Source organism: Pelmatolapia mariae, linkage group LG17 (genome assembly GCF_036321145.2).
Source record: "Pelmatolapia mariae isolate MD_Pm_ZW linkage group LG17, Pm_UMD_F_2, whole genome shotgun sequence".
Lineage (NCBI taxonomy): Eukaryota > Metazoa > Chordata > Actinopteri > Cichliformes > Cichlidae > Pelmatolapia > Pelmatolapia mariae.
The window spans coordinates 2,428,647-2,456,277 of record NC_086242.1 but is presented as its reverse complement, the minus strand read 5'-3'; the positions used below and the strand labels follow the sequence as shown (position 1 = coordinate 2,456,277).

The 27,631-nt window shown below is 40.5% G+C and overlaps 2 protein-coding genes across 3 annotated transcripts in view; both read right to left on the bottom strand.

The window, feature by feature from the left end:
* Positions 1 to 8,757: 8,757 nt before the first annotated feature.
* On the bottom strand, positions 8,758 to 20,616 carry LOC134615609 (uncharacterized). Its single transcript, XM_063460165.1, has 10 exons — positions 20,514 to 20,616; positions 16,675 to 18,394; positions 15,991 to 16,096; positions 15,216 to 15,363; positions 14,974 to 15,021; positions 14,792 to 14,869; positions 13,021 to 13,158; positions 10,731 to 10,814; positions 10,428 to 10,478; positions 8,758 to 10,258 (listed from the first exon to the last, which is right to left on the bottom strand). Exons 2-10 carry the CDS (start codon positions 18,134 to 18,136, stop codon positions 10,148 to 10,150), a joined length of 2,226 nt encoding a protein of 741 aa, XP_063316235.1. The 5' UTR covers positions 18,137 to 18,394; positions 20,514 to 20,616; the 3' UTR covers positions 8,758 to 10,147.
* A 3,117-nt stretch (positions 20,617 to 23,733) lies between these two features.
* anos1b (anosmin 1b) overlaps positions 23,734 to 27,631 on the bottom strand; it is a 50,871-nt gene continuing 46,973 nt past the window's right edge. The window contains exons 10-16 of one of the 2 annotated variants that reach the window (XM_063501014.1): positions 26,979 to 27,233; positions 26,510 to 26,604; positions 26,276 to 26,290; positions 26,011 to 26,173; positions 25,522 to 25,754; positions 24,771 to 24,914; positions 23,734 to 24,668 (exon numbers count right to left, since the gene is read on the bottom strand). In XM_063501014.1, coding sequence (XP_063357084.1) covers positions 24,774 to 24,914; positions 25,522 to 25,754; positions 26,011 to 26,173; positions 26,276 to 26,290; positions 26,510 to 26,604; positions 26,979 to 27,233 — 902 coding nt within the window. In that variant the 3' untranslated portion in view covers positions 23,734 to 24,668; positions 24,771 to 24,773. The remainder of the gene's footprint in view (positions 24,669 to 24,770; positions 24,915 to 25,521; positions 25,755 to 26,010; positions 26,174 to 26,275; positions 26,291 to 26,509; positions 26,605 to 26,978; positions 27,234 to 27,631) is intronic. The other variant, XM_063501015.1, reaches the window with a different exon arrangement.

Here is a 27,631-nt window from a genome sequence, read left to right as displayed (position 1 = left end):
AGCTGGTCAAACGAGGAAGCTCTTTACCATGCATGGAGGGTTTCACCCAAAATCCAGCACCCTGAGACAACAAAAAGCCATGTACATCAGGAAGATGGCTGCAATTAACTGCATGCTTAATGTATACTCCAGACAGCAGAAACCTGAGAAAGGAGAGGAGCAAGGAGAAGAACCATCATGGAAGGATGGGTCGCTGCACTCGTATGTACCACCAGCAGACAGAAGAAGTGGCAACATCCAGAAGTCCAAAGCTGGACTGAAAGACAGCACAGAGGCACTAATCATGGCAGCACAGGAACAAGCTCTGAGCACAAGATCCATAGAGGCTGGGGTCTGTCACACCAGGCAAGACCCCAGGTGCAGGCTGTGTAAAGATGCCCCTGAGACAATCCAGCACATAACAGCAGGGTGCAAGATGCTAGCAGGCAAGGCATACATGGAACGCCATAACCAAGTGGCCGGCATAGTGTACAGGAACATCTGTGCCGAGTATAACCTGGAAGTCCCGAGGTCAAAATGGGAGACGCCCCCAAGGGTGATGGAGAATGACCGAGCTAAGATCCTGTGGGACTTCCAGATGCAGACGGACAAAATGGTGGTGGCTAACCAACCGGACATAGTGGTGGTAGACAAACAGAAGAAGACGGCCGTAGTGATCGATGTAGCGGTTCCGAATGACAGCAGCATCAGGAAGAAGGAACACGAGAAGCTGGAGAAATACCAAGGGCTCAGAGAAGAGCTCGAGAGGATGTGGAGGGTGAAGGTAACGGTGGTCCCTGTGGTAATCGGAGCACTAGGTGCGGTGACTCCCAAGCTAGGCGAGTGGCTCCAGCAGATCCCGGGAACAACATCGGAGATCTCTGTCCAGAAGAGCGCAGTTCTGGGAACAGCTAAGATACTGCGCAGGACCCTCAAGCTCCCAGGCCTCTGGTAGAGGACCCGAGCTTGAAGGATAAACCGCCCGCAGGGGCGAGATGGGTGTGTGTTTATATATATATATATATATATTGATTTGTCATGGTACAAAGAAAATCAAAGCTAGTCTGATACCAAATTAGCTGATTGTTATTCTGGGGGAAAAAAGCCTGCATCAATCTTGTGTCTCTGGTGGTCAGACCAGACACCATTATGTTATAATGGTAGTGTTATTGGAGGAGGGGATGATGAGGAAGATTAAGATTATGACCATCTGTTGCCTGACAGTCAGCTCAGATCAGCATGTGGACGTACTGACTGCTACAAAGCTTGTGCTGAAATTACTAGAAATGGGAGCTAAATGTGTAAAGAAAAAAAAGTGTATAGATAGATAGATAGATAGATAGATAGATAGATAGATAGATAGATAGATACTGTATGTACCAGCAAATACTGTGAGGCAGCCAACAGGGTTCGGCAGAATCCAACAGGGAGGCTGGGTCTGCATAAAGACAATCTAACCCTCACTCACTGACTGAATAGAAGAAATGAATTATTGAATCACTGAATGAATCAGCGCATTGCTGAGTTAACCTTGAGGTCTCTTACTTTTTTCAAAGGTTTTTAGAAAAGCAATCATTGCTTTACTTTGATTACAGCAAAAAGATCTTAATTTTAAGACTAACAGCTACAACGTTAACATAATACATACAAAATGTCTGTTACACAAACTTCTCATTAAAATAAAGTCTGATTTCTTGAGGTATAACTACAAAAAGCTGGACTTGCGGCATGTTTAACTTAAAGTCAATATATTGTACAATATTTCGGTTTACTACATCAGTTTTGTGGGCGTTTTATTTTGCTCCATTTCACTAATCATAAGTTAAGCAAAGTGGACTTTAACAAGTATCTGCATGTGCCTCCAAGTCTGACCTCATTTGTCATTCACATTTTATATAACTACTCCCAAAGTCTTCAATTCATGTTTAGCTTTTGACCTGATATGAGTGATTACTGCATACTTCCTGCCCCATTCAGCGCCTCATGCCTATCTGTCGTCTCTTAATCCTGCCCCTTTACCTCTTTTTATATCCATCTTTGTCTTTTTAAGACCCAAACTCTTCTTCCGATTCTCAGCTTAATCCTCGGTTTTGATTTCCATCTCAGTCTCTGCACATTTAATCCCTCTTTTCATGCCCCTTCATTCCTCCCACTCTTTAGGTCAACCTGCTTCTTCTACAAATCCAGTTAGGAAAAAGTTTGGACTCTGTGTCAAAATTAGAATAAAAACCCCCAAAATGCAACAATTTGCAAAGCTCATACAGCCATATTTTATTCACAGAAGAACATAATAAACATATCAAATAGAAAATGAGAAAATGTACTACTTAGGGAAAGATTTTAGCTTATTTGAGTTTCATGACAGCAACACTTTAGGACAGTGTCATGTTTGCCACGGCGTAGCATTCCCTCTTCTTCAAACAACTGCCCAGAAACGTCCGGTAACCATGGAGACCAGCTTCTGGACTTTTGTGATGTTGCTCCATTGTTGTCTGATAGACGATTCTAACTGCTCAACATTCCTGGGTCTTCTTTGATGTAACATCTGGAGTGCAAGCAAGTCACCTAAGCACCCACACTCTTCTACTGTGAAGCTGTGCTGTTGTACTAGATGCAGAATGCAGTTTAACATTGTCTTACTAAAATGTGCAAGAGCTTCGCTTGAAAAGAAATAGTCTGGATGGTAGTATATGTTGTTCTATACCACAGGTGTCCAAGTCCAGGCCTCGAGGGCCAGTGTCCCTGCAGGTTTTAGACGTGTGCTTGATTCATCACAGCTGATTTAAATGTCTAAATGACCTCCTCAACATGTCTTGAAGTTCTCCAGAGGCCTGGTAACGAACTAATCATGTGATTCAGGTGTGTTGACCCAGGGTGAGATCTAAAACCTGCAGGGACACCGGCCCTCGTGGACTGGGATTGGGGAACCCTGTGGTAGACTAATACACCTGCATACTATCAGAGATGCAGCTTTTGAACTGAGAGCTGATAACAAAGGAAACAGTTTCACTCCTCTTTAGTCTGGAGGACAAATTTCACATTTTTATTCTGACCACAGCAGTTTTCATTTTTAAATTCTGGTCTAAAGTTTTCTGGCTCTTGTTCACAGATATCTTCATCTTAGCAGAGCTTTAACCTACATTTGTGGATGACACAGTGAACTGTGTTCACAGATTGAGATTGGAAGTGATCCCAAACCCAGGCGCTGATTTCCACGTGATGACAGAACCGTGACTCTTTTAAATGCATCCTTAGGCCCACTCATAAGGAGCTGATTGATGCATCAAGAAATGTTATGTTGACAAATATTATTCTGCAATTTGTAAACATAGTTGTGAACCCCTGTCCATCTTTCATTCTGAGAAAATCATACACTTGTTATACCTAATCATGTTATTGATTAACCCAATTAGCTGCAACATTTCCCTACAGCTCTTTCTTTATAGTACTACTAACTTTTCCAGCTTTTTGTTGCCCGTCTCAACTTTCTGAGATATATTAATTCCATCAAAGTCAAAGGCAAAGTGTTTGTGGTATATTGACCACTCTAAATGTCCTGTAGAGCCACTGACTCTACAAACTGCCCCAGATTTGACTAATCAGTTTACAGGTGTACTGTTTGAACATGATGCTTGTGTCAAACTAAGTAGGTCATTCCAATCAAATAAGGATCTATTTTTGGTGCATATAAAAGTTGCTGTTGCAGAAAAAAGGCAAACCTGAAATATACAAAACTCCTTTATAATGGTAACATAATCTCACTGGATGGTTTTTACTTCAAAGAAGCTTCCAAGTGACCTGAATAGTTTTTATCTCAGAGTTAATACTTCTATAATACTTATTTCTAGAGTTGAATAACTGGTGTGGCTTTTTCAGATTTGCTCCTATAAATGGTGTGAACTGTAGTGAGCTGTACAGCTCTAAGGTCAAAACTTGAGCTTATGAAAGGTCAGGATTATATCGTTTTATCAGTTGGTTACTTACTTACATGAGCTCAGAGGCATTTGTTGAGTGCTTTTATGCATTTCAACCTGTGACAGACAATACAGAGGATGTAACTGTCCTCAAAAGAAAAGGTCCAAAAACTTCTTGTTTGTTGCACACTGGTAAATGTCATATTCAAGGAGCTGCAGCCGAGACGGTTGGATTATATTTGAACATGCTGACGTTTTAATTCAGCATTTAAAGTTCCCTCCATGCTGCTGCATGTTGCCGCTTATGGAGCTTTGCTGTTATAAAAAGGCTCTGTTGTTAAATGCTTTAACAGTTCAGCCCAAACCATCAACATGTTTATGGGACCCCATTCCTACAAGACTGCTCAAACAAGTCCTGCCATTAATGAATGTTTGAATCTAAAATTGATCAGTCTATCTCTATTAATGGGCTGTGGCCCAGGCATTTAAGGTAGCAATTATTAAATCATTACTATCATTTGACTCAGCTGACTTAACCTCCTAAGACCCGAACTCTTCCACGACATGCATTTTTAATTTCTCTTTGATATTTGGCCATATTGGGGCCCAATGAATGTAAAAACAAAGAATTTCCAGATTTTTTTTTTTACCTTATTTTTGTTTTTAAGAAAAATGAGAGCCACAAATGAGGAATTTCATTTAAAATTTTGATAGAACAGTAGCAGTATAATGTCCTCGTAAGTGGATATCAGGTCCATGTAGAGCAAAATTGAGTATTTTGGTCAAAATAACCAAAAATGTGATGTCCACATATGTGGACGCCAGGTCCTAGGAGGTTAAAGAACTTTAAGAGACAGTTTGGATTGCTACCTTAAATGCTACTAAATTACCTGGACTCAATGATGATTTAGATCTTTTGCCATTTCTCTGATTGAGCAATTTTTTTTATATGTTGTGCAGTTGTCATATTGGTATTGAGATATATTTATTTATTTGTTATATGCTGCCTTAAATAGGAGCAATGACCTGCTGTTTGTTCGTGTGTTTTTCATGATTGTAACTGTCCATTGTTGTATATTTATTAGGGCTGTCATGTTAACGCGTCATCACAATTAACGCAATTAAAATTTTAAACGCAATCAACCCATCTGGAGCGCAGGATGGACAAACTTTGAACAAACTAACCGAAATGAGTTGACAGAGAAATTTCTGGTATTTTGAGTCATTCTGCGCTGAAGATGGGTTGATTGTGTTAAACATTTTAATTGCGTTAATCATGATATCGCCGCATTAACGCGTTGACGTTGACAGCCCTAATATCTATATATTATATCTTTGACACAATTCGTTTTTTGACTGTTTGCTTGTTTTTTTAGGTATAGCACTGACGTATTATTATTTTTGCCAATATACATAATTTGAAGAATTAAGTACTATCGGTAATCATCTCCTTTTATTTAGTTATTTATTTATTTGTTTAGATAAATAACAGCAAACCTTTTTAACAACATAATTAGATTCAGTATTATTACTGGTAGAGTCTTTGTGTGCTAACACACAGCACATCACAGCAATTACGGGAAATGGTGAATACGTCTCATTTCAGTAAGCTGATGGTGGACACAGGCTGGAGTGTCTCTACCTGCCTCCCTTCTCATTAAATCCTTTGAAAGGACATTATTTGTGGTAATGAGGATGGCAAAGCTGCTGCAGAAATACAGTTTGCAGTTTAATTTTGCCCAAAACAAAGGAGAAACATTTCAGGGTTTTTTCTTCAAAGTATTAAATGTTTTAATGTGGTATGACTCCCTGCATTTGGTACTTTACTCATACTGTAACTAATAGGCTTTTATAGCCTCGCAGGGGGGGGAAGTCTCAATAATCTCCTGATGTTGGGGTTTATCTCTCAGGAGTGCCTTTGACCCTGATCTGTTATTTATTCCAGTTATATTTTAGCTTCATTGTCCTATTTGTGGGATGCTTTTATGAGTATTTTAAGCTCTGGCAGCCAACCAAATTCCCCTCCAGAGAGCAGAGCTGAAGTTGAAGTTAGGGGCTCCAGACAGAATGGCATCAAAACATAAATATATATATAAAAAAGAGAGAACGTGATTGCATTTAAAAGGCCAACAGAGACCAGTGGACTAACTGGAGAAAAACAGGACCAAGCTCAGCTGCGAGATGAAATCAGTCAACATTTTCCAGACTCTCACCAAAGGGAGAGCAGCTTTCTCTGACCTCTTATTGGGTCGTGCTGTTAGCTGTAGTTTCCCCACATTAGTGAGACAAAGCAGTGCTTAGTAGCACTCAACCTGCCTTTGCAGAGCTGAATTAGATTTAATGGGAGAGGAAGATGCAGACAGCCTCACCTTCTACTGTACAGAGACGCTGTCCTACATCACCACATACCAAGTCGGAATAAAAAAACAAACTTAAGGCAAGTTGGTATATAGACATATTTTTATATGCATACAGGCAGTGGGCTCTTAGCCCTCTACTTTGGTCCAGACTGAAATATTTCAGCTCCTGGATGGATTTCTTTGAAAACACAATCACAAATCCCTCTATTTGTTCAGGCAGTGGACATCCCAACGAGGACAGAATGTACAATGCTCCAAGACTCTGCAGCTCTCAGTTAGCATGTAAAATGTTTACACAACAGTACAGTTAGAAAAAGACTGAACAAGTGTGGCTTGTTTGCAAAGCTTACCGGTAAAACCCTCTTCTGTCTAAAAAGAACTTGGCAGCAACGAGTCACAAGACTTCTGGAACAATGTCCTTGGGGTGGACAATGCTGAAGTTGAGCACCACGTTTGGAGAAAACCAAACAGGATATCAGCACAAACACTTCATCGTACCTGCTGTCACTGAGTTTGACCATAAACTCCTCTTTGTACCAAAGTATTCTCAGTCCAGGCCTCACCTTTCTCACTCACTATGTGTTAACAGACCTCTCTGCACTGAGTCATACCTGTTATTAATCTCTGTCTCTCTTCCACAGCATGTCTTTATCCTGTCTTCCTTCTTTCACCCCAACCAGTCGCAGCAGATGGCCCCGCCCCTCCCTGAGCCTGGTTCTGCCGGAGGTTTCTTCCTGTTAAAAGGGAGTTTTTCCTTCCCACTGTCACCAAAGTGCTTGCTCATAGGGGGTCATATGATGGTTGGGTTTTTCTCTGTATGCATTATTGTAGGGTCTACCTTACACTTTAAAGCATGTTGAGGCGACTGTTGTTGTGAGTTGGGGCTGTATAAATAAAACTGAATTGAACTGAACTCAATTGAAATGCTGTAGCAGGACCTCAGGAGATCTGTGCATAAACAAAGGGCCTCAAAGCTCAAGAAACTGAAGCAACATTATAAAGACAGGTGGTCCAAAACTCCTCGACAACATTATGAGAGACTGATAAAGCTGTACGGGCTATTGTTGCTAAAGGTGGCTCTACAATTTAAATTATGTTAGGATGGGAAGTCTGTTTCTTTTTCCCATCTGTAGGTCTAGACTCTTGAGTCTGGTTAATAGTTACATTAGCACCGTTATTGCTTTAAACCTGTAATGTGTAACATGGTTAATCACTAAATAGCACATGTTAGCTGTATGTTGTCTTTGCTGACTAAGATTCGCTAGGTTTCTTCTTCAGTAAAGTTCACAATTGCTGTCTGGTCAGTTGGTGAAGAGGGGGATATATTTTTTAAATGTCTAAATTATTGGGAATAAATAATTCCACTACAATGGTCATTATCTAGTAGAAACAACTGCAAGTAACGCTGTTCTTACAGACTCTCAAAGAAGGCTTGAAATTATTTCTTTAGAGGTAATGTGTTCCTCTTTTCCAGAGAAGACAGTGTAAATAAGTTTAACAGTTAATCATACTTTTTATGAATTCAGTTCCAAATAGTTATTTGATTCATTTATTCATATATGTGTGTGTGTGTGTGTGTGTACATACAGTGTCTCAAATTAATGTGTCATCTAATTACAGAGTTTCAAAATACCTTACAGCAAAGACAGAATAAATTTAAAAAATCTGTGTATGGTGGAAAAGATGGATATGTTTCAGATGAGCTCTGTGATGGTGATGTTGGGGAAATGTTAATGGAACAACAATGAAAAAGGCTGACTGAGACTTTCAGTAACTCACATGATGACACAATACTGTTGAAGAGTGAACCCCCCCTACCCAAAACCCCCCAAAAGCCTAATAATCAAGTGCAAAGCAGTTAGCACAGCACTGAAAATCTAAACAAGGCTCGTGTAACTGAGCTCGTGGGATGGGAGACAGAGAAGCACAACTGAAGAAATGAAAATCAGAAACCATGCACGAGCACTCAAGTCTTTCCTTGAGCGCCACAGAGTAACACACTTTGTGTTAAATAACAACTGCTGATATAGAGCCCCCTCTTCTGGTAATTATCTAGAAATGCAGGAGCTCATTAGCACCTATAGCTTTCAAAAATTCTTTAAATTAAGTTTCTGGTTTTTCCATCATCCACTTGTCTAAAATCTCTGACAACAGCAGAGGATTAGATGGTCAACTCTGTGAATTCACACACGACTGGCAGCATAAGGACAGATTTAACCTGAAAGTCATCCACTTGCTGAAAATATGGATATAAAATGAAGTTCACCGCACTTTGTCTTGAGTTGTAATGATATAACAATACAAGTTCTCAGTCTTACTCCAACAGGAATGCCTGTTTATTTACCGTTTCTATATCTCGAGGCCGTCAGCTGGAAGAGAAAATTTTACGAGGGTTTGTAAGATAAATGTCTTGAATATCCCCCCCCCCCCCCAATCTTTTTAATGTATCTTTTTTCATGCTTGTACGGTTTTTTTATTTATTTATTTATTAATGAGACCGGGGGCTTTTTTCTTGCAAATAAATTACAGGAAATCATGCAGCAGTGTTTCCAGCAGTATTGGCCTTTTAATAACAACAATAAAAACAGTCCAGAAACCACTGTGGTTCTTAGCCAGAGCAAGCACATACAGTAGTAGGCCAGAAAAAGGAACAATACAATCTGTAAATACACATAATTGAATATAACAACTAAATCCAGGTCGGAAAAAAACAGCTGAATGAAAATAACTGAGGTCTACTTGTTTCTCTGTTCGAAAGCCGCTCTGTAACCACAACTTTCCTCATCTGTGTTAATGCATCCGTATGAAGCAGGGACACTAATGCTGGAGAATCCACCCTGGTCCTTAGATCAGCAGCTAGCTGGGTAGCTCAACTGCAGATTTACTGAAAAGCACGAAAATCTGATGGGTTTAAATGATATAGTACGAAGACATGATTTATTTTTGCAAAAATGTCTGGAAAAGTCCACTTTGAAACTAACTTATCATAAGGTCATAGAAAAAACAGGGGGAAAAGTCAAACTAAAAAGATAACATGATTCAAAACCTGGAATTTTATTAAGGTATCAGCTGGGATAAAGTCTCAAAAACCTGAAACTTTACTCGAAAAAACAAAAAACTAAACTCTCCCTGTTTCAAGCCATTAGCCCATGTGGTGCAAAGAAGAAAACATGGATGGTACATTCAGCTGAAATTCTAGACTTCATTGGCCTCTAACCGTGCAAATATCTCGTCTAGTCCAAGAGAACGAAACCAACTCCAACCTTCAAGTTTTAAGTGAACGTCTGGTCCACTGTCACTCATACGTTAGCTTTATTAACATGTTGTAGAACATGCACGTGACTGCGAGTGTGACGCTGCTGGGGAGTCCAGCATAAAACAAATGGTTAAAACTGTCATTCAGTTTAAAATGGCCATCTAGCATTAAGGCCACTCCATGTAGGATTAAAGGTCCTTCCTATTGGTCCGGGCTGATGTAACACTTGTTTCTTCAGTCGACATTAAGTGTTCAGTCGCTTCTTTAAAGGGAGGGGTCTCGGAAAAAAATCCTCTGAAGGTGGTAGCTGTAGAAAGCTGAAACAACCCTAAGCGTACAGGTCAGTAGGGGGCCACGTCAGTAGTTCTTGAAAATTTGCGAGTCTAAAAAACAAATCTGCTGAGCTACAAGACTGTAATTGAACTCCAAAAGTGACCGAAAGTCCCAAAAGACAGCCGCTCAGCTTTCAGTCGGGCAGGCAGATGGGCAGTTAGGACTCCCTGGAAAACAGATGGCCAGGTTGTGTTAGCTTATGTAACTGGCCGTCAGTGAAAAAGGCCATCTGACACACTCGGACAGACCATCACGTGTAACCAGGCGAGCAAGTCAGTGAGCGAAGGCGGCCGATAATCGGTCGTTCAGTCGTTGAGACGACGGTCGCACAGCTCCTTGTAGATTCTCTTGCGAATGCGAGGCATGTCGTCCTGACTGAACAGCAGCGGCTGCTTCACAGAGAGGCGGCGGCAGTACTGGCAAATAGAAAGACGGACAGTGGTGAGGTTTTTCCTCTGTGTTATTCGCCCTCCAGTGAGAGCGAACAAATCAAATTTGTGTAGAAACCTAAGGCAGGAGAAACACTCTATATCTATTTTATTTCCTTTTCTGCCAGGGAGTCGTGAAAGAGATGCATAATCTCACCTCAAGGACAAATACCCCACAGTCGCTGTCGTTTTTCTGCTGAGGAATACCCTGAGGAATAAATCACAGTCAACATTACAGCTGCAGCTTTTGGGCTGAACTGTTTGCATATATTTCAGCTTTATTTACATGCATGCCACTTTATAATTTGACTTAGGACATACAAAGTGAAAGATTTATGTACAAAAAATAAGCAAACTTCAACTTTCCTGAACTACTCTGGGCAAAATAAATAATCTTCCCTGTTTTAAAAGAGCAAAGGTAAATGGGTGTGTGTTTACACAGGTCTGGGATCAGAGTTACCTTGATTATAGTAATCTTCCAGCCTTTCTGGAAAGCTGTCTGTTTCTTCTCTCTTGCTTCAGACTGAAGGTACTTCATAATGTTCTGATGGGAGGTCACAGACAGAACCGCTACAGTGATTACGGTGCAGAGATGTAGCATTACAGCACAAGCATGTATTTTAGTACATCTAAAATTCTGCGAGACAGCAAGGTCGGAAACTACATTTATGTAAATGTTCAGGGAACAGAAGATGCTGTGGATTACACAGGTCTGCAACCAAAAAGCTGCATAGGATTTTTTGACAGTTTCTTATAGACGTTTACTCACTGAAGCCGGGAAAAATATTTGAAAAATTCCATCTCGTCAGGTTTTCATGCAAAACTCGTGTTTTTAGTGTAGTTAAGTGTATACTTTCCCTTTTTAAACTAAAATCTGGTGTCCTACAATTGAGTCAAAAAAAAAAACATGCGGTATTTTCCGCAATATAAGGAGCACTTAAAATCCTTTAATTTTCTCAAAAATTGACAGTGCACGTTATAATCCGGTGCGCCTTATTTATGAATTCTGGTTGTGCTTGCTGACATCGAACCAATTTTATGTAGTACACGGCGCTCAAAAATCAAATGTCAAAACATGTTTTATTACGACTTTGGTAAGCTATGAAGCCGCACCGCTTGATGGATTGTTGGAGCATTACAGCTACTGTAGTCAGGAGCCTCGCGGAGTAATCTGGGTCCTAAACTCCGTCCTCTTCAGGTCCCAAAGTCAAACGAACACTGCGACATCACTGAGAGTTACAAACTGTCTAAATTCTTTCATCTTTAATAAAATGATCAGCGTTGCTGCTTTACCAGGTGTAACAATTAAGTTTAACATCCAGGCATTCATGAAAACAGAATTTAGTAAATTTAACGGAGTTAGAAGTTAGCAGGAAGTTAGCTCGCTAGCTTCCACCTAAACATGATATAGCATGTTCTGACTGAGAGACTTCTGAAAAATTCAAACATACAGCTCTGCTATCACTTCCAACATAAATGAAGACAGAAAACTAAACAGCAGTGACGTTTGTAGGGTTACTGAAGTTGGGCTAGCTGGTATAAAATGATGTGCTTCGTGATCGCTAGCGACACAGCTATGTTAGCATAACATAAACACAGTGAAGTTGGAGGATGAACGCTAACTTTTTTCTACTCGATAAAGTTAAGGTGAGGGTTCCCGATGGTTAGAGACAAATGCAATCAAAGAGCAGGATGCTGTAAATGGACCAAACTTCAGTCAGGAGAACAACTGAGATAATCCATCCACAATACCAGGTTAGTCATTAATATACTGCAACAATATGTGAATAGAGCAGCTGCAGAGAATTCAACATTAAAGAATCAATGGTACGGAAGTGGAGGAAGCAAGAAAAATGACTTGAGTAAAATTTGATTTATCTGACTGTTTTGTTTCGCTTAATGTGCCTTATAATCCAGTGCGCCTTAGGGCCCGAAAAATAGGGTATCCAATGATGATTTCTTACATTAATTCAATATTTCTAAGAGCGAGACTCAAGAGAAATACACACAGAAAATGTGAGGAATAGAGGGGGGTCAGTAGGAGGGGGAGGGGACGGTGTGTTTGGCAATTTGAGGAGCTCAGATGATCGTGTCCACAAAGCAAAAGTTAAGGAAATTATGCCTAGTTAATTGTAATAAAATATGGATTCTTTTTCCATCACTGTTGTGCTTTTTCTTCTCTTCAATGTAAACTCCTCCTGTTTTGCCCAAAAAAAACAAACAAACAAACAAACAAACAAACAAAAAACTGTACATGATGGATGGAGATCATTTTTGGATTCGGCACCCTAAAAAACATAAAATTTACCAAAAATATTCCATGCAGCCTTTTTTTTTTCCCTTTTTAGCAGACTTGTGTGTCCAGAAGTTTAAAATTCTCCATATACAAGAATACAGACTTATTCTAGGACACACAGTCAAGCTATAATCTAACCAGTTATCTGAAATTTGGCCTATAATTTATAACACAGTGTGGTGAGATGAATAGGAGTGTAGTCACAATGCTTTACCGACACCCAGGAGTGTGAATGAAACAACAACTGATTTGGAGTAAGGATTAAACATAAGCCTTATGATGTAATCCCTGGATTTCTTTAAAAATGAAGAAATGAACTGAAAAATGATCTGTTGAACCCAATAATTTATTTGTCTAAGGAGCAGAAAAACTGGATTCCTGAGATTCCTGCCTCGTTCTCTGAAACTGAGAAACTACGACACAAAACAACATCAACATGCGCAGAGTTGCTCACATCTGTGGTGTGTCTGAACACGATGCCTTGGCTGTCATAGTAGCTGATGGTTTTGGTCGCCATGGTGACCGTGACGAGGGACCAGTGGATTTCTAAATGGATGGGAATTAGCAACAGCCACTTGGAGAACAAGTCGACCTGAAACGACCACACACACACACACACACACACACACACACACAGTCAGAAAGGAGCGCACTACAGGTCAACAACTGTCAATTAACAATCAGCAATATAACAAACAAAACTCAAATACTATGATGTAGTTACAGGTTTGAGAGTAAAATGTATCCGATTCACTTTCATTGTTTACATTTCCAATAATACACGGGGTGAAAGCAATCATTCAAACCACACATTTGTTTTTTGTCACGCTGTGTTCTCTGAGGTTCTGCAGCATACTGGTTTGCACCTGACGTGCAAAAGATCCCAGTTGGATTCTGGGAGATGTGTACCCAGCCTCGTTGTATTGTTTATGATGGAGAAATGGCTCTACAGCTTTTATATTTTTACATAACATTTACTCACTGATGCCAGCTAGATGTTAAAAAGTAGTTAGGACAAGGACATAAAAATAAGAAAACTCCTCAGCAGAGATGGGCAGTAATGCGTTACTGTAATCTGATTACTTTTTTCAAGTAAGGAGTAAAGTACGGGATTACTATTTCAAAAAAGTAATTAGATTACTGTTACTTTCCTATAAGCACGCTGCATTACTAAACCATGATTCTGTGTGAGAGTGTCTCATGACAATGATGTAAGCACGTGTGACGTCCGTGGTAACAGACGTGTGCAGATCAACTATGGATAATATGGAGTGATGGAGAAAGTACGACCGTGCAGCGTTTAAAGCTTGGAAGTAATCACATTACTTTGAGTTTGATTCTGTAAAAGTGACAAAAACATCAGCGTCTGCTGTGCACTCTGAGTGGGAGGAAAACTTCTTTCTACAGCGAAAAAATTAAACTTCAAGTCTGAGCGAGCAGCGAGCACGCTGCCACGGGAATGTGACATTCACAGAGAAACCCCCGGATCCCCCCACTGACATGACCGCTGTGGACAAACCTCCACCCGCCCCACTCCTGCTAAACAGATGACAATAGATTTAAGAGCGACAGGACTCAGTGCTGCTGAATCTGTGATTTTATTTATTTCTGCTGTGTTTTACTTGCATCTGTTTGAAAGAGTGTAAACACAAAACATTATTTTATCTTATATGCTGGAATATGCAGAAAATAGGTTTAAATGTTAATGAAATTTATTCAAGTCAAAGACTGTTGCATATGATTTAATTTTTGCTTGATGCATAAAGTTAAAAGATTAAAACTAATAAAACAAGTTTTAAAAAGACTTTTTCATTTGATTCAGTTTTATGATGGATTATGCAGAATAAATAGAATTGGGCCGAAAGGTCTGTTTCTTTATTACATATTCAGGTTGTGTATCATGTTTTTAAAAAGTAACTAAGTAATAGAGTAACTAATTACTTTTGAAAATAAGTAATCAGTAAAGTAACTTGATTACTTTCTTGGAGAAGTAATCTGTAATTAGTAACTAATTACTAATTTTAAGTAACTTGACCAACACTGCTCCTCAGTTTCACTTTAAGAGTGTAGTGTTCCACCTTTTCTGGAAACCAGGCTGTGGTTTGTATTTAGATGATGGTTCTCAGCAGGAGCACCCAGACGCCACAGAAACATTTCAAGTAACTGAACCTAGTTTTCTGCAGCTTCCAGTAAAAACTGATTCCAATGAAGCCAAATGTCCTTACTTTCTTAGTCCATCTCTTCACGCCATCGTAACCTTTGGCCACAAGCTGCTTGTGGAAAAAGCTGTTGAAAAAATGAACCTAAGAGAAAGAAACAGTAACTTTTCTTTGAATATCTAGAATCTCAAAAATAACCAGTGAATATTTTTTACCAACCATAACCCTACAAACACACCCAGTCTTACCTTGTGCTCCGTAGCCTCCATAATGAGTTCTCCATACATGTTGATAATCTGACACGAAAAGGTAACGTGATATGAGTACTGAAGGTGTAATACAGTTACAGCATCACTAACACTTTGGTTTTCTAGGGAAACCATGGGACCCCATGGTTTCCCTAGAAAACCAATGGGGTCGGCTCTGACCCCACGGGTTCTCCAGGGTTAAAAAAATAAATAAAATAAAAATACTGTATTCCTCTCTTTACCTGATCATTGAGCCAATTCTGTTCCTCCAGTGTGCCGAGGTCCTCCAGCCTTAGTGTGTGTTTATTATACGTGACCATGAAGCCTGCAACAGGAGCAGAAGACAGGCCCGACTTGTACCGAGACATCTCCCTTTTGATGTCCAACCCACTAAAACAGACACACGGAGAGAAAAGAATGTTAATCAAACTTCTGTATATGAGGTTCATCTGTTTATTTTACCTTTAATGACAGTCTAAGAGAGAATAACGCTGAAAAAGACAACAGAAACTTCTAGAAGATGGATGCTAATGTAAGCAGCTCTGCTTCCACACCGATTTGTCTAAATCCTGTTGGAGCAATAAAGCATTATTCAAACAGGGATGGTTTGCCATCACCATGTTGAGTCTTGAGCCAGTCCTCATTTCTTTATATGAAAATGGACGCAGAGATTCATTGAAACATATGCCAACATCAATGGAAATATAGCACACAAGACAAATCCAGAGTTTGTACAGTTCTAACAAGCTTGTGAGTCAATATTTGGTCAAAGAAAGCAGAAGTAAGCAGTCAATGTCAAAACCTTTAGAAATCCTAGAAAACTTTTGTTCTAGACCTCTTTAAGAATAACAAGAAAGACTCCACGGAAGCAAAATATGAAGAAAGGAGGGTGGCTCAACACCTCTCAACGTGTTTTAGTTTCCTCACTGCAGTTCAGATATTACTCCAACTGTCTCAAAAGTGCAGATTATCTACGTTAATAACAGACAGGTGAAATCAAACTGAGTTTGTGCCGACCTGTTGCTGAGGTCACACTTGCTCTCCTTCTTCAGGTGTTCCCGGACATCAGATTCACTGAGAGGAATGAAACTGCCGTATTTTATATAGAAGCTCTCCAGAAACTCTAAAACAGAGGAAGTTGTCATTAAAGTGATTATGTGACCCAGTGTGTTTGCTTTTAGTCCGAGAGATCCGCTAAATGCAGGGAACGCTACTTTTTTTGACAGTATTGCTTCCTGGTCAGTTTACCTGCAAGCCTCAGTAATGTCAACAAAATGCTGTCCTGGAGGAATTTATGTTGTTTCAAAATTTTAAAAGAAAAAAAAAAAAAAGAAACATTTTGTTAAAAATTAACTTTGCTCATCCTTTTTGTTGAACAGAAAACTACCTAACCAAAAATTGATTATTATACAAGCAATCAAATCAACACATGCATTTATTTCTCCTTCTGGGAGCTAAGAAAATATGTCATGAATGATTAATTATGTATAAACATGAGCTTAGATCAAATGTGTGCACATTAACACTTACTGGACAAGGCCAGGAATGTTTTATGGATCTTTTATGACATAAAAAAAGCTGATCCTCTCAGCAGTCGCTTCTTTGTGTGTAAAACATCAATCATTTACCAAACGGAGAGGGTGATGAATATATTCATGCTCAGGCATGGTTTCGCACCGTGAACCCTAAACCACATCTTACCATGGATGGTATCAGTAAGCTGCTCCAGACTCTCTTGATGCTGCGTCGTTCCATCTGTGTTTTCTGACCGATTCTCGTGCATCATTTCATCCATCTGGTCTTTCTCCCAGGTGCCAGGCTGACAATACAGTCTGTGGTCACTTAATGCCCAGCCATGTTGGATGCTGCTCACTGTAACAGGGCAGTAGTCTGGTGGAGGAACCGCAGCCGGACGAGAACTTTCCACCTCCATAGTTGTAGATCCACGGTTGTGGTCTGTTGGTGCTATAACGTTTCCATTGGACAGCGCTACCAATAAAGCAACTCTGTCTGTTCTGTCGGGGACTTGATCCACCTGCATCTCAGAGTCAAGGTCCTGAGTTGTTCCTGATCTTGAAGCGGGGCCTGACTGCCATGAGATGGACAGCTGTATGTTTCCAGGTTCGGTCACTATCATGTTGTTTTCCTCTCCTTCTTCATCGGTGTCAGACAGGTCTACCGTGTCGCCGTTTCTAAGTGGACAATTAACTGAGCTGGGGTCATTCTGGTCCCCGTGGTGCATGTGTGCATCTTGAATTTCCCTCTGCACCACTGACGGAGCCAAGGCCTCGGTTTTAGAACAGACAGCAGCACCACCTGTATCTCCCTTTTTAATTTCAGTGTTAACTTCCATATTCGATGCGCTTGTGGCTTTCATCATTCCCCTTCCTTGACCTCTAACCACTAGTGACCCCCCGCCCACAGTACCTATCAATCGGACATCTGCGCTCTTGTAATCCCCACCTCTTTTTTCTACTACATCAGACGCTGCGGAGCTGTCTATCAACACATCCTCCTTTTTATGCGCATCTGCTTTCTCCGGAATGACACAGTTCCTTAGGGATTCTTCCTGCAAGGGGACGGTGACAGCCTTGGCAACAGGCGTATGTGACTGTGGATTAGCCAGTGCAACAGGCATTTGCACCTTATCTTCATCATTTACTTCCCCCTTGGTCAAATCAAAGCTCTTGATATCCGTCAGCTGGTCCACTTTCCTTTTAGGAGTGACCCCAGGGTCCCTGCCGGCCACCCTTCCTCTTCCTCTCCCCTTCCCTGTCCCCGAGGTTCTGACATTGTGCCCCGTGCTGTTGGGGCCACAACAGTCACAGGACTTTGGAGTCCTCTTCCTGCCCGATGTGCGGCCATTGACTGGGCCGGGAACAGGTGTTGGTGTCTGTGTAGAAGACCACACTGATTCCTGGCTTGACTTAGTACTTAACGCTTTGGCTGGAGCTACAACAGGCTGCTCTGTATCAGCAGGAGTGCCGGTCTGAGTCAGATCAGAGTTGGACGTAAGGCCTGCGGTGAGGAGTTTAGCGGGGGACTGGGTTTGGTCCTGATCTGTAGTACCTCCAGACGGAGGGACTAAAGGAGGTGCTGTAGTTAAATGAGGTGATGCTGACGGTGTTGTGTTCATTGGGGAAGCAGAGCCGCTGTGAACCATGACGTCCTCCTTTGGCTTCTTAACCCCATCCCAATACCCGCTCTCTGCTCTCCTGTCCTCGCTTCCCTTTTGGTTTGTTGGACCGGCAGTATAACAGCCTTTCTAGATGTTATGCTCTCGCTTCCCTTTAGGTGTTCTTCTAGCCAGTAAATTTGCCATTGTTCTTAAGCTTTTCCAACCATAGATGGTATTGATGACAGCAGACATGAATGTGCAGGTTGGACACTTTTCTGTGTGTTATAATACCGCCATGGTCTCCTAATTGGTAGAGAAGGAAAAAAAGGGAGAGAGAAAAAGTCAGTTTGTTTTTGCTCTGCCAGGCTCAACTTCAACAAACACGTTTATATCAGCAGCACAAACGCAGATAAAAGCAGGCCTACAATATAACAGCAGGTGGGATTTCAACTGTGGCAAGGAAACCAAAACAATTAAAAAGATACACACATCGCAGTGCACAGAAAATAAATCAGACATACAAGATGTGCATCAAATAAAATTTGCCCTAGCTTGTCTCACTAGTAGGAGTGTTCCTCGTGCTGTGCACACTGACTGTTTTAAGTCGGGGAGCAGCTGGAAGCTGCTTCTATCTCACCCCATCTTTAGTGTCACCTTCTGTCACACCAAGCCTACTGCACATCCTCCTTCACTACAGGAATCTGCACTGCGGTCTTTCTCTTTTCCTCCTGCACAGCAGCTCCATCTTTAACATCCTTTGCCGAGCGCATCCTCAATCCCTGCTTTACACATGTCCAAACTATCTCATCTTCCTGACGCTGAAAAACTGTCAAATTAAGCTCAACAGAACTCACTAAATGATTAAGCTGGTCTCATGGGATACACCACAGGACTCTCCACCATCTTGTAAACCTTTCTTTTCACTCTTGCGACCATCCTTCTGCCAAAAATCACCCCTGACACTCATCACCACCCACCCCACCCTGTCTGCAGTCTCTTTTTCACCCATCATTTGCAGTGTGCATTGATTTCAGTGGCTACTCGTGGGTATTTTAAGTCGTCCACCTTCACTCACACACCTGTATCCCTCCAATTCACAAACGTGGAGTGAACTGTTAATGATTAATTTCCAGGGACATGTAAACATCAACATGGTTGTCTTAAGATGACACAGGGCCATTTCTCTACCTGATACTTTAAATTTAAAAAAAACTTTGAAACTACAAAAAAAAGAAAAAAAAATAGATAAGACCAGGCCACAAGCCAGTGTACTCCTAGTTCTGGTCTCGGGCCTGAATAAATGGGGAGGGTTGCATCGAGAAGCGCATCCTGTGTAAAATCTTTCTAAAATCAAACATGCGGAACATCAAGGAGGAGATTTCTATACAGGATCGGTCAGGGCCTGGGTTAACAGCGATCGCTTCCCAGTGCTTGAAGAAACTGGGCTACTGTTGGCCAAAGACAAAGGAAGAGGGAAGGAGGAAGGCATGTTCAGAAAGGCAGGTGTTTGGGAGTGAAAGTAGGGCCTTTAAATGCAGGTACTATGACTAGTAATGGTTTTGACATGTACAGAGAAGAAATGCTGGACATACTGGACAAAGGATGGAGCTGGCAGCAAGGAGGAAAAGGTTCATGGATGTAATGAATGACAGGGTTGTGTGACAGAGGAGGATGCTAGAGACAGGGTGAGATGCGGGCAGATGATCCCTTGCTATGACGCCTAAAATGAGGAGCCAAAAAGAAAACAAAAAACCGAAAACAGGCACTTTGATTATTTATCTGCTTGATTACAAAGCATCTAAGTACATCGCTGTTTGATTAACAGGTGGTTTGATGTTCAGACAGGATTCACTTGTTGTTACAGCGCGCCGTTACTTTTTCCCACAAATACTAAGCACATGACTAACATTGCATGCTACTGTCCTCTTAAAGTTAATGCTGCCTTTTCAAAGAGTAGTATATGGCTTGGGGAAACTCTGAGCGTGATATGAATTAGCAACTACACAGGGAGAAATTGCTGTCGTTACAAGTGCCTGGTAAAATTCACTTACGTTATTAAGTTAAATGAAAACTGCTCCGTTAGCTGCCCCAGTCTGACATTTGGGCTCCCACAAACGGAGCAGGTCCGCGCATCATTCAGCAATATAACGCACCACCAAATTATTTAACGGGTGGCATAATATGACGTTGCACAAAGTTCTGCACAAGTTTGTCATTGCGCTCAAGCGAGCTAAGTCAGCTAGCTGCAGCCAAAGCACAGGCGAAAACACAAAGCAACGACTACACACATTTCCTCCATTTTCAAGAGGAAGTTGGGGGCGCAAAAAGACAAAGAACGAGCTGCGAGTCATTACTCGAAGTCTGCCGGATTTGATGAGCCAAACCACAGCAAGAAGCTACAAGAAACATATTTCTACTATACCTTGTCAGTCAAACAACAAACTGAGTTTTGTCTGGCCACGATTTGCACAAACAACAATCAAAGCTGTCGTCGCTCGTTGATTGCGTCACGGCTTCGGGGTGCGCTTCGGCTGTGTCCGGAAGCTGTCGCGAAGCATCCTTGAGATTTCAGGTTCTCTCTTTTTATTTCATTTCTAACACGATGTAAAAAACAAAAGCTTCATTTTATTTATTTAATTTGATTGCATTTGTTTTGTTTTTATGTTTTATGTTTTATTTGTTTATTTTTATTGTTCATGTTCAAAAACTTTACGTCTGTAGTTTGTTTGTTTTTTAACTGGGGACGTAAAGTCTGTCAATAAAGATTGATTGACGACAAAAAAAAAGGGTAATGTTACAAAAGCTCCTGTTTTAACAATACGGTGAACATTTCATTGTTCGGTGTGTACACTTGACGCGGTTCATACCCAGTGTTGGGCAAGTTACTTTGAAAACGTAATTAATTATAGTTACTAGTTACTTCTTCAAAAAAGTAACTGAGTTAGTAACTGAGTTACAAGATTCTAAAAGTAATTAATTACTTGAAAAGTAAATATTGCGTTACTTTAAAAAAAATGTTTAAACATGGGGTCCAGGGTATAATTGGCCATTTTTAACTACTTTTGATTCTCCCTCCACATTTCACCTTTCAAAACTATTTCCTTTGCCTTGTTTGGTATCATCATTTTCAGCACAACCTCACGTGTCTGAATTTACAGTTATGTTTTCATTTTGACATACTGTATTAACACAATTGATCTAAAATCAGACAAAAAACACAAAATCCCAGTAGAAAAAGTTATATTTTTAACTGTAACAACCACAAACATGTTTATTGAATCATATTTCATGAATTTATATGCTAATATAAATTGTCAGTTTTGCAAACAACAAAGTTACTTGCAGCCGTTTACCTTTTACCCTTTAGTATAACCATTTCAAACTATTTACATAACAATCAGCTGTTCTGCATTCAATAAGATGCCACACAGATTGTTTGTGCCACTCCAAAAAATAATGTCTGTCCACTATAAAGGAGAACATCACAGCCTGATACCTGCAGGTCTGACAGCAGCAGGTGTATCACTCCTGTTTTTTACCTGGAGACAGCAGTCAGCTCATTGTTCTGACACACAACACAAAACTATCCACAACACTACACACTAACTACACAAGACAACGCATTAACTACACACTCCAAACACGCTAAACGTCACAAATCTCTCACATCTCAAAACTCGCTCTCTCTCTTTTTCTGCTGTCTCTCTCTCTCTCTCTCTTTCGCCGTCACTCCTAAAACTTCCCGCTCTTCCTAAACAACCAAATGTCATGTTGCAATATCATTTTTGACTGGGCGACATGGTGCATTCTTCCACAAACAGGAAAGGGGTGGTTTTTTTTTAATTTATTTGTTTTTATTTTTTGGTCATAAGCAGCGAGTGCTTGCTGCGCTGTCCTTAGTAAACGTGACGAATCTATTCAGGAAAAACGCTGCTTATATGTTTATCATGACTCTGGTTTTACGTGGCCTGTCAGCACAATTTATAAACTGGTATATATCACCTTGTTGCTTTGTCTTTAAGTGGTCATGTGATTGGCTTACCACGATTACTTTATTCTTCCTCAGTCAAACAGCAGCACTCATGCGATTGTTTTGCCCCCTGAGCTCCAGGTGTTTTGCCAAAAAGTCATTGTCGGGCAGAAAGTGATTGCCGTCCGCGGGAGCGCGCGCAGCTGCTCAAAGCTGTAGCACCCAGATTACTTACAGCTATTTCCGTGCAACTGATATAAGGTGCGGTAAGCTGAAGACAGCTTCAACCGTCTGTTTGTTGAAAAATAGTAACGCAACCGCACCGCATTTTCTTGTTGGTAACGGTAACGGCGTTGTAACGATGGGAATAGTAATTAGTTAGATAACTCGTTACTGAAAAAAGTAACGCCTTTATTCCCATCACTGTTCATACCTGAGGGCATATTTAGATAAATAAACTGTACTTGTGGTGGGTCATACTGATTTTCATGTCACTGAACTAAATATTTGATCTCCAACAACCCTACCTGAATTCTGGCTCCCACTATGTTTCCTCATGGCCCACAAGTTACAGTAAATCAATCCGTTAACTAGTTAATTAATACAGATACTGATGATCTAAATCTGTTACCTGTATAAAGCACACCTGTTCACAGAATCAGTTTCTTGTTTTCCGGCCTCTCACCACCTGCACAAGGCTGGAATGGGCTCCAAGACCATAAGCAAGAAGCTTGGTGAGAAGGTGACAGCTGTTGGTGCAGTTACAGGGAAATACAAGAAATATAAAATGACCATCAGTCGCCCTCAATCTGGAGCTCCATGGAAGATCTGGCCTCATGGGGTGTGGATGATCATGAGAAAGGTGGTGGTTCAGCCCAAGCGCTAAGTCATGTTTTGCTTGGGGATGAAATACTTATTTCACTCAAAAACATGTAAACCAGTTTATAACATTTATGGAATTTTTTTTCTTTCTTTTTGGTTGATTTTCTATCTCACTCCATTAAAAAGAAAAGTTTTGTAGTCGTGGTATTGATGGTGTTGATGATTTGGTGTAAAATTGATGTCATTTTTATTAGACTTTAAATGAATTTTTCAGCCCTGTAAATGTTCCTGCCATCTTCTGCACGAATCCACTGTGAGCCTGTAACTTGAAAAAATAAATAAATAAAACCAGCTGATTCTGGAATAATCAGTTGGGACGTATTCACTGTGTTTTCAAGAAATGACCGATGTTTAGTAAAAACTGAGCATGTCAGCCCAGACAGAAGTGAATTTGCTCCCTGCCGAGTTTCCTGATGAGCCTGAAGAAGTTACTGTTTATTTTATTCGTTCTTGCAGTCGATCGATGTAAAACATATAAACGGCTTAAACTGCAGAAATTTCCCCCCTTGAAATATTAAAGACAGCTTGGTTATAAAAGCTGATTAGATGTTAATCAGCTTTTATACATTTAAAAAGCTTTGGACTTACTGTAGTTACTCTTATTATTGATTACCCAGCTGGTGTCATCATGGACAACTGCAGTGATAAAACCTAGAGGATTCGATATCAGCATTTAATAGCTCAGACGTCACGGTTGCAGTCAATATTTGCTCTGTGCTTTCACAAACACTATGAGCATCATCATCTTTTATATTTACCACATCAATGACACAACATATACCATATTTTGATCATCTTTAATTACAAAAAAAAAAAGGACAGGAAAACAATAAATAAATCTACTAGTAAAAAAAAGTAAAAGCTTAAACTACAAATTATGAACAGGAAAAGGTTACATAAGAGAATATTAACTTACCGGTTGCACACCAGCAGTTTCCAACAGACTTCTGACTTTTAACAAAGGAGTCTGACGACCACAGGTGTAGCTACGTTAGCTTTCATCTTTTAATGACATGGGCGTACTATTATGTAAAAAATTATTCACACAGCCCGGATTTGATCGAACAATTACATTTACCTATACAAAAGTAAAAACAAGCAAACAAACAAACAGGTTAAAAACATACGGACAAAATATGAAAATGTCTGAGCTTACATTAAGACCGCACTAACCTCAGAGATTATGCAGCAGATTATGCATCGAGATATAACAGTCGGCCTGTTGTTGCTATACATAACTTATTGTACATAAGGTCAGTGCTATGTTTTCTCTACTAGCATGATCAAAAACAACAGACACACAGAGTCTCCGTCCAAGTGTCATTTGGCTCGAGTGACGTAAGGTTTTTAGACTGAATCTCATCTTTATACCAAACGCAGCCGTGCGAGAAGTCTCACTTTTCACAGACATGAGAAAAATAAAACAGGGACGTGGTTGTCGGTGCCAACACAAACTGGCACCATGCATATGTACAGTTCATATTAAATTCTTACAAAATGATAAAGGCTCATCCTGTTAAACATTAGAGCAAGCCCGCAACCTTCATAATCTTTGCAAAGTGATTCGATGAGAGAAAAAAATATACATAAGAGAAAATGTCTTTAATCTGAGAGGAATCTAAATTTCAGAGATTAACATTCTTTATGTTATAGTTTAAGTCATGTTCCCTTAGTGCACAGTGGAAGACTACAGAAAAGTGATGGTGGAGGTGCTGCAGCTGGAGCCTGCAAGAAAAGATCGGTACAGGTAAGAGAACAAAAGAGAAACCGATTTTCAAAAAGTGAACGTTTCAGAGAAAAAAATAAATCATGTGCTTATGTGATTACCTATTAAAGCCTTGTGTTGATAGCTGGAGTATATATGGTCTTGGAGACTGCGGTGCCACTGCTGCCCCCTGCTGTTAAAACCTGGAGCTGCAGCTGGTAAACGCTGTCGGCCTGAAGACCATAGACTGTCACCGACCTCTGAGACTGCGGAGGAAGAAGAAAGTTCACAAAAAACTAAAGTAAAAGCATAAATAGAATGAAAAGTAAAATGAAAAGGCCAAACTTATTATTTTTTTTTCTTTTTAAATGGCAACAATTCCCTCTCAGCTTTCACCTCCAGGTTCATCCCTTTAAGGTACTGCTTACTAAGCCGTATCAACCTATCTATCACAGAGTGGGTCACAATTATATCTCCAAGAGGCAAAAAAATGTTGGTAAGCACTGTAGTTTTAAGCACAGGATATTTCAATAGAGGTAAATTAAACATTTGTTGGGGACTACTTTCAGGCATGTGTGTGATATTCTAGCAGCACAATTAAAAAAATAATAAACTACAATCAACGGTGTGTGTCATTGATGGGTTTTTAACAGAAAGCTCTGAAGTCTGGTAATGTTTATTATATTTTTTATTGAGCGATTATTTTTTTGTTCATTTCATTTTTGATTCCCTGAAGCTTAATTCTCTAAAAGACAAAGGCAAAAAAGAAACAGGACGTGAAACTCCTTTTTGACTCACACGAACGCACAAACACACCGTCTCTAGTCATTTTCCTCGACAGCTGTCACTATCTACGCTTTCGTTTTGTCTCACCGGTGCGATAGTCTGTGTCTGGGAGATGAGCGTGTCTTCCAGTCCATCGGTTTTCCCCGAAACCTCTGACTGAAGCGTCCAGGTAAACTGGAAACCCTCGACAGCTGTCGGGTGAAGCGCGTGCTGGGACAACCTCCAACGAAAGGTGGCGAGCAGAGTACCGTTGACCTGTTGGAAGTCTGCGGTCAGTCGTTCTGGACGCAGTACTACCTTTCTGCCTGACAGGAGGCGCTCTGATGCAAAGGAAAGCCAAAACATTATCTGAATGATTTAAAACCAGGTTAAATTAAGGAGTTTGATTATAATGACAATCATGTGAATTCAACTACTTAACTGAGGGCATGCAAAAAAGGCTGTTTAGCAAAACTACTTGAATGTTTTGAGATTATGTGTTTTTTCAGTGCTTGTATTCAAACTGATCATCAAAAATGTATTTAAAAAAAAGGATTAGTGAACACCACGAATACATCTGTAAATAGTTACCCCTACCCTCAGTGTTGCACGGCAAACTTTTGCCTCCCCTGACCCTGACAGAGGAGCAAGTCGGGGTTGTAAGCCAGGCAACAGCCTCTGACCGTGGGTCAGCTTTCAGCGCCACAGCAACCCGGTACTTACAGGCAAACAGCAAACCTGTGATGGTGTGATGAGTGCCCTGGAGAGAGGGGAAATTAAGTCAAGTTAAGGATAAAAAAGGAAATGTTTATAGTTAAAGTTTAAACTGACACACATATTACCCCTATTCTTGTCTCCACACCTGTCTCATAAGCAGCTTGTAATATAAAAAGTGTATTTAATATTTCTTAGAGACAGAAAATACACACACAGAGACTGAACTGTACTGCACCATAGAAATGTACTTATTTATGTTATGGTGATGAAATGTGATGTCTAGTCCATGCATACACAAATATAGTTGCAGTTACAGAATAACAACACATCTTTACAGTGTTACAAACGCACAGATCAGCCCCCACCCATGTGCGTATACCTGCACCGTAGTTATTCTCTCCGTGCTTGTCACATTAGTGCTGCAGGTATGCGGTCGCCACCTCAAAATGTACGGGCCAGCGTGTCTCTGTCTCACTGTTAGCAAAAAGACCAAAGAGATACGTTCACTTTTTGTGTAAAAAAGTAATGATATAGAAAAGTAAATGCTTCTTTTGTCAACTTTTTTAACTTGTTATCAGCTTGATTTGAAGAACTGTTGTTTTTTCTGTGACTTTAACATTTCAGTGAATGCAAAAACCAAAATCGTGCATTTGAAATTGATTAAGCCTTAAAAGTCAGAGGCTGGAAGGCTTGGCTTACGCTAATTCGAGTTACTAAAGTGGACCTGTGGGATTATCTAACACATAATAAAGCTTGGAGCCGACTGGCCTTACTCTTATTCAAGTTGAATATTTTTATAATCTTCTCAGGAGTTTGTTCAGTTGTTTCATGCTTCTAGACCGACTCACCATGCTGAGGCCACTTCCAGAACACCTTCACCTGGAGCTGGTTGTTATGGTAATGAGGAGCGGCGACCTCCAGCCGCAGGTTTCCAAGGGCAACGGGGCTCAGAGGGGTTTCGGGGTGAGGGAGAGAGGAGGAAACCGGGAGGTCAGAGGAAGAAGGTGAGAAAGAAGAGATCGAAAGAGAAGAGGGAAGGGAGGATGAAGATGAAGAGGAAGAAGAGGGGAGCTCATTGGAGAAATCGTCGCCTTTGGTCGAGTCTGGTCGAGTCAGGTCGAGAGCAAAGAGAAAGAGACGGAGGAAAAGAACTCAGCGTAAAAATTTACTTTTGTGTGTCTCCAAATTTTTTTCTCTGTGGATAACATATTGACCATGTGTATGTTTTGTGTATACAGACCTGTTACACAGCACATGGAACTTATACTGTGGCAGAAATATCATAAACTGGTAATGAGACTGCAGCTGGTAGCTAGTGGAAACACTCCTTGGCTTTATCTGGCCTAACTGACCCTCATTAGCGATGAGCAAACAGCTAATACACAGAGACTATGTAAAAATATTAATACTCCCAAATTATGAATGGCAGTATGTTCCATATAAAGTTGTTGGTATGTGGTTTGGTAATAGAGCTGCAGCTGGCTATAATCCTCTGCTGAGC

Excerpts from the sequence above, each read along its gene's own strand:
- LOC134615609 (XM_063460165.1), bottom strand. The coding sequence starts at position 18,136 with ATGGTTCACAGCGGCTCTGCTTCCCCAATGAACACAACACCGTCAGCA. Across the intron at positions 15,364-15,990 it reads AAGTGTGACCTCAGCAACAG|TGGGTTGGACATCAAAAGGG; the intron begins GTCGGCACAAAC and ends TGTCTGTTTTAG. Across the intron at positions 10,815-13,020 it reads TGTTCAGACACACCACAGAT|AACATTATGAAGTACCTTCA; the intron begins GTGAGCAACTCT and ends ACCTCCCATCAG.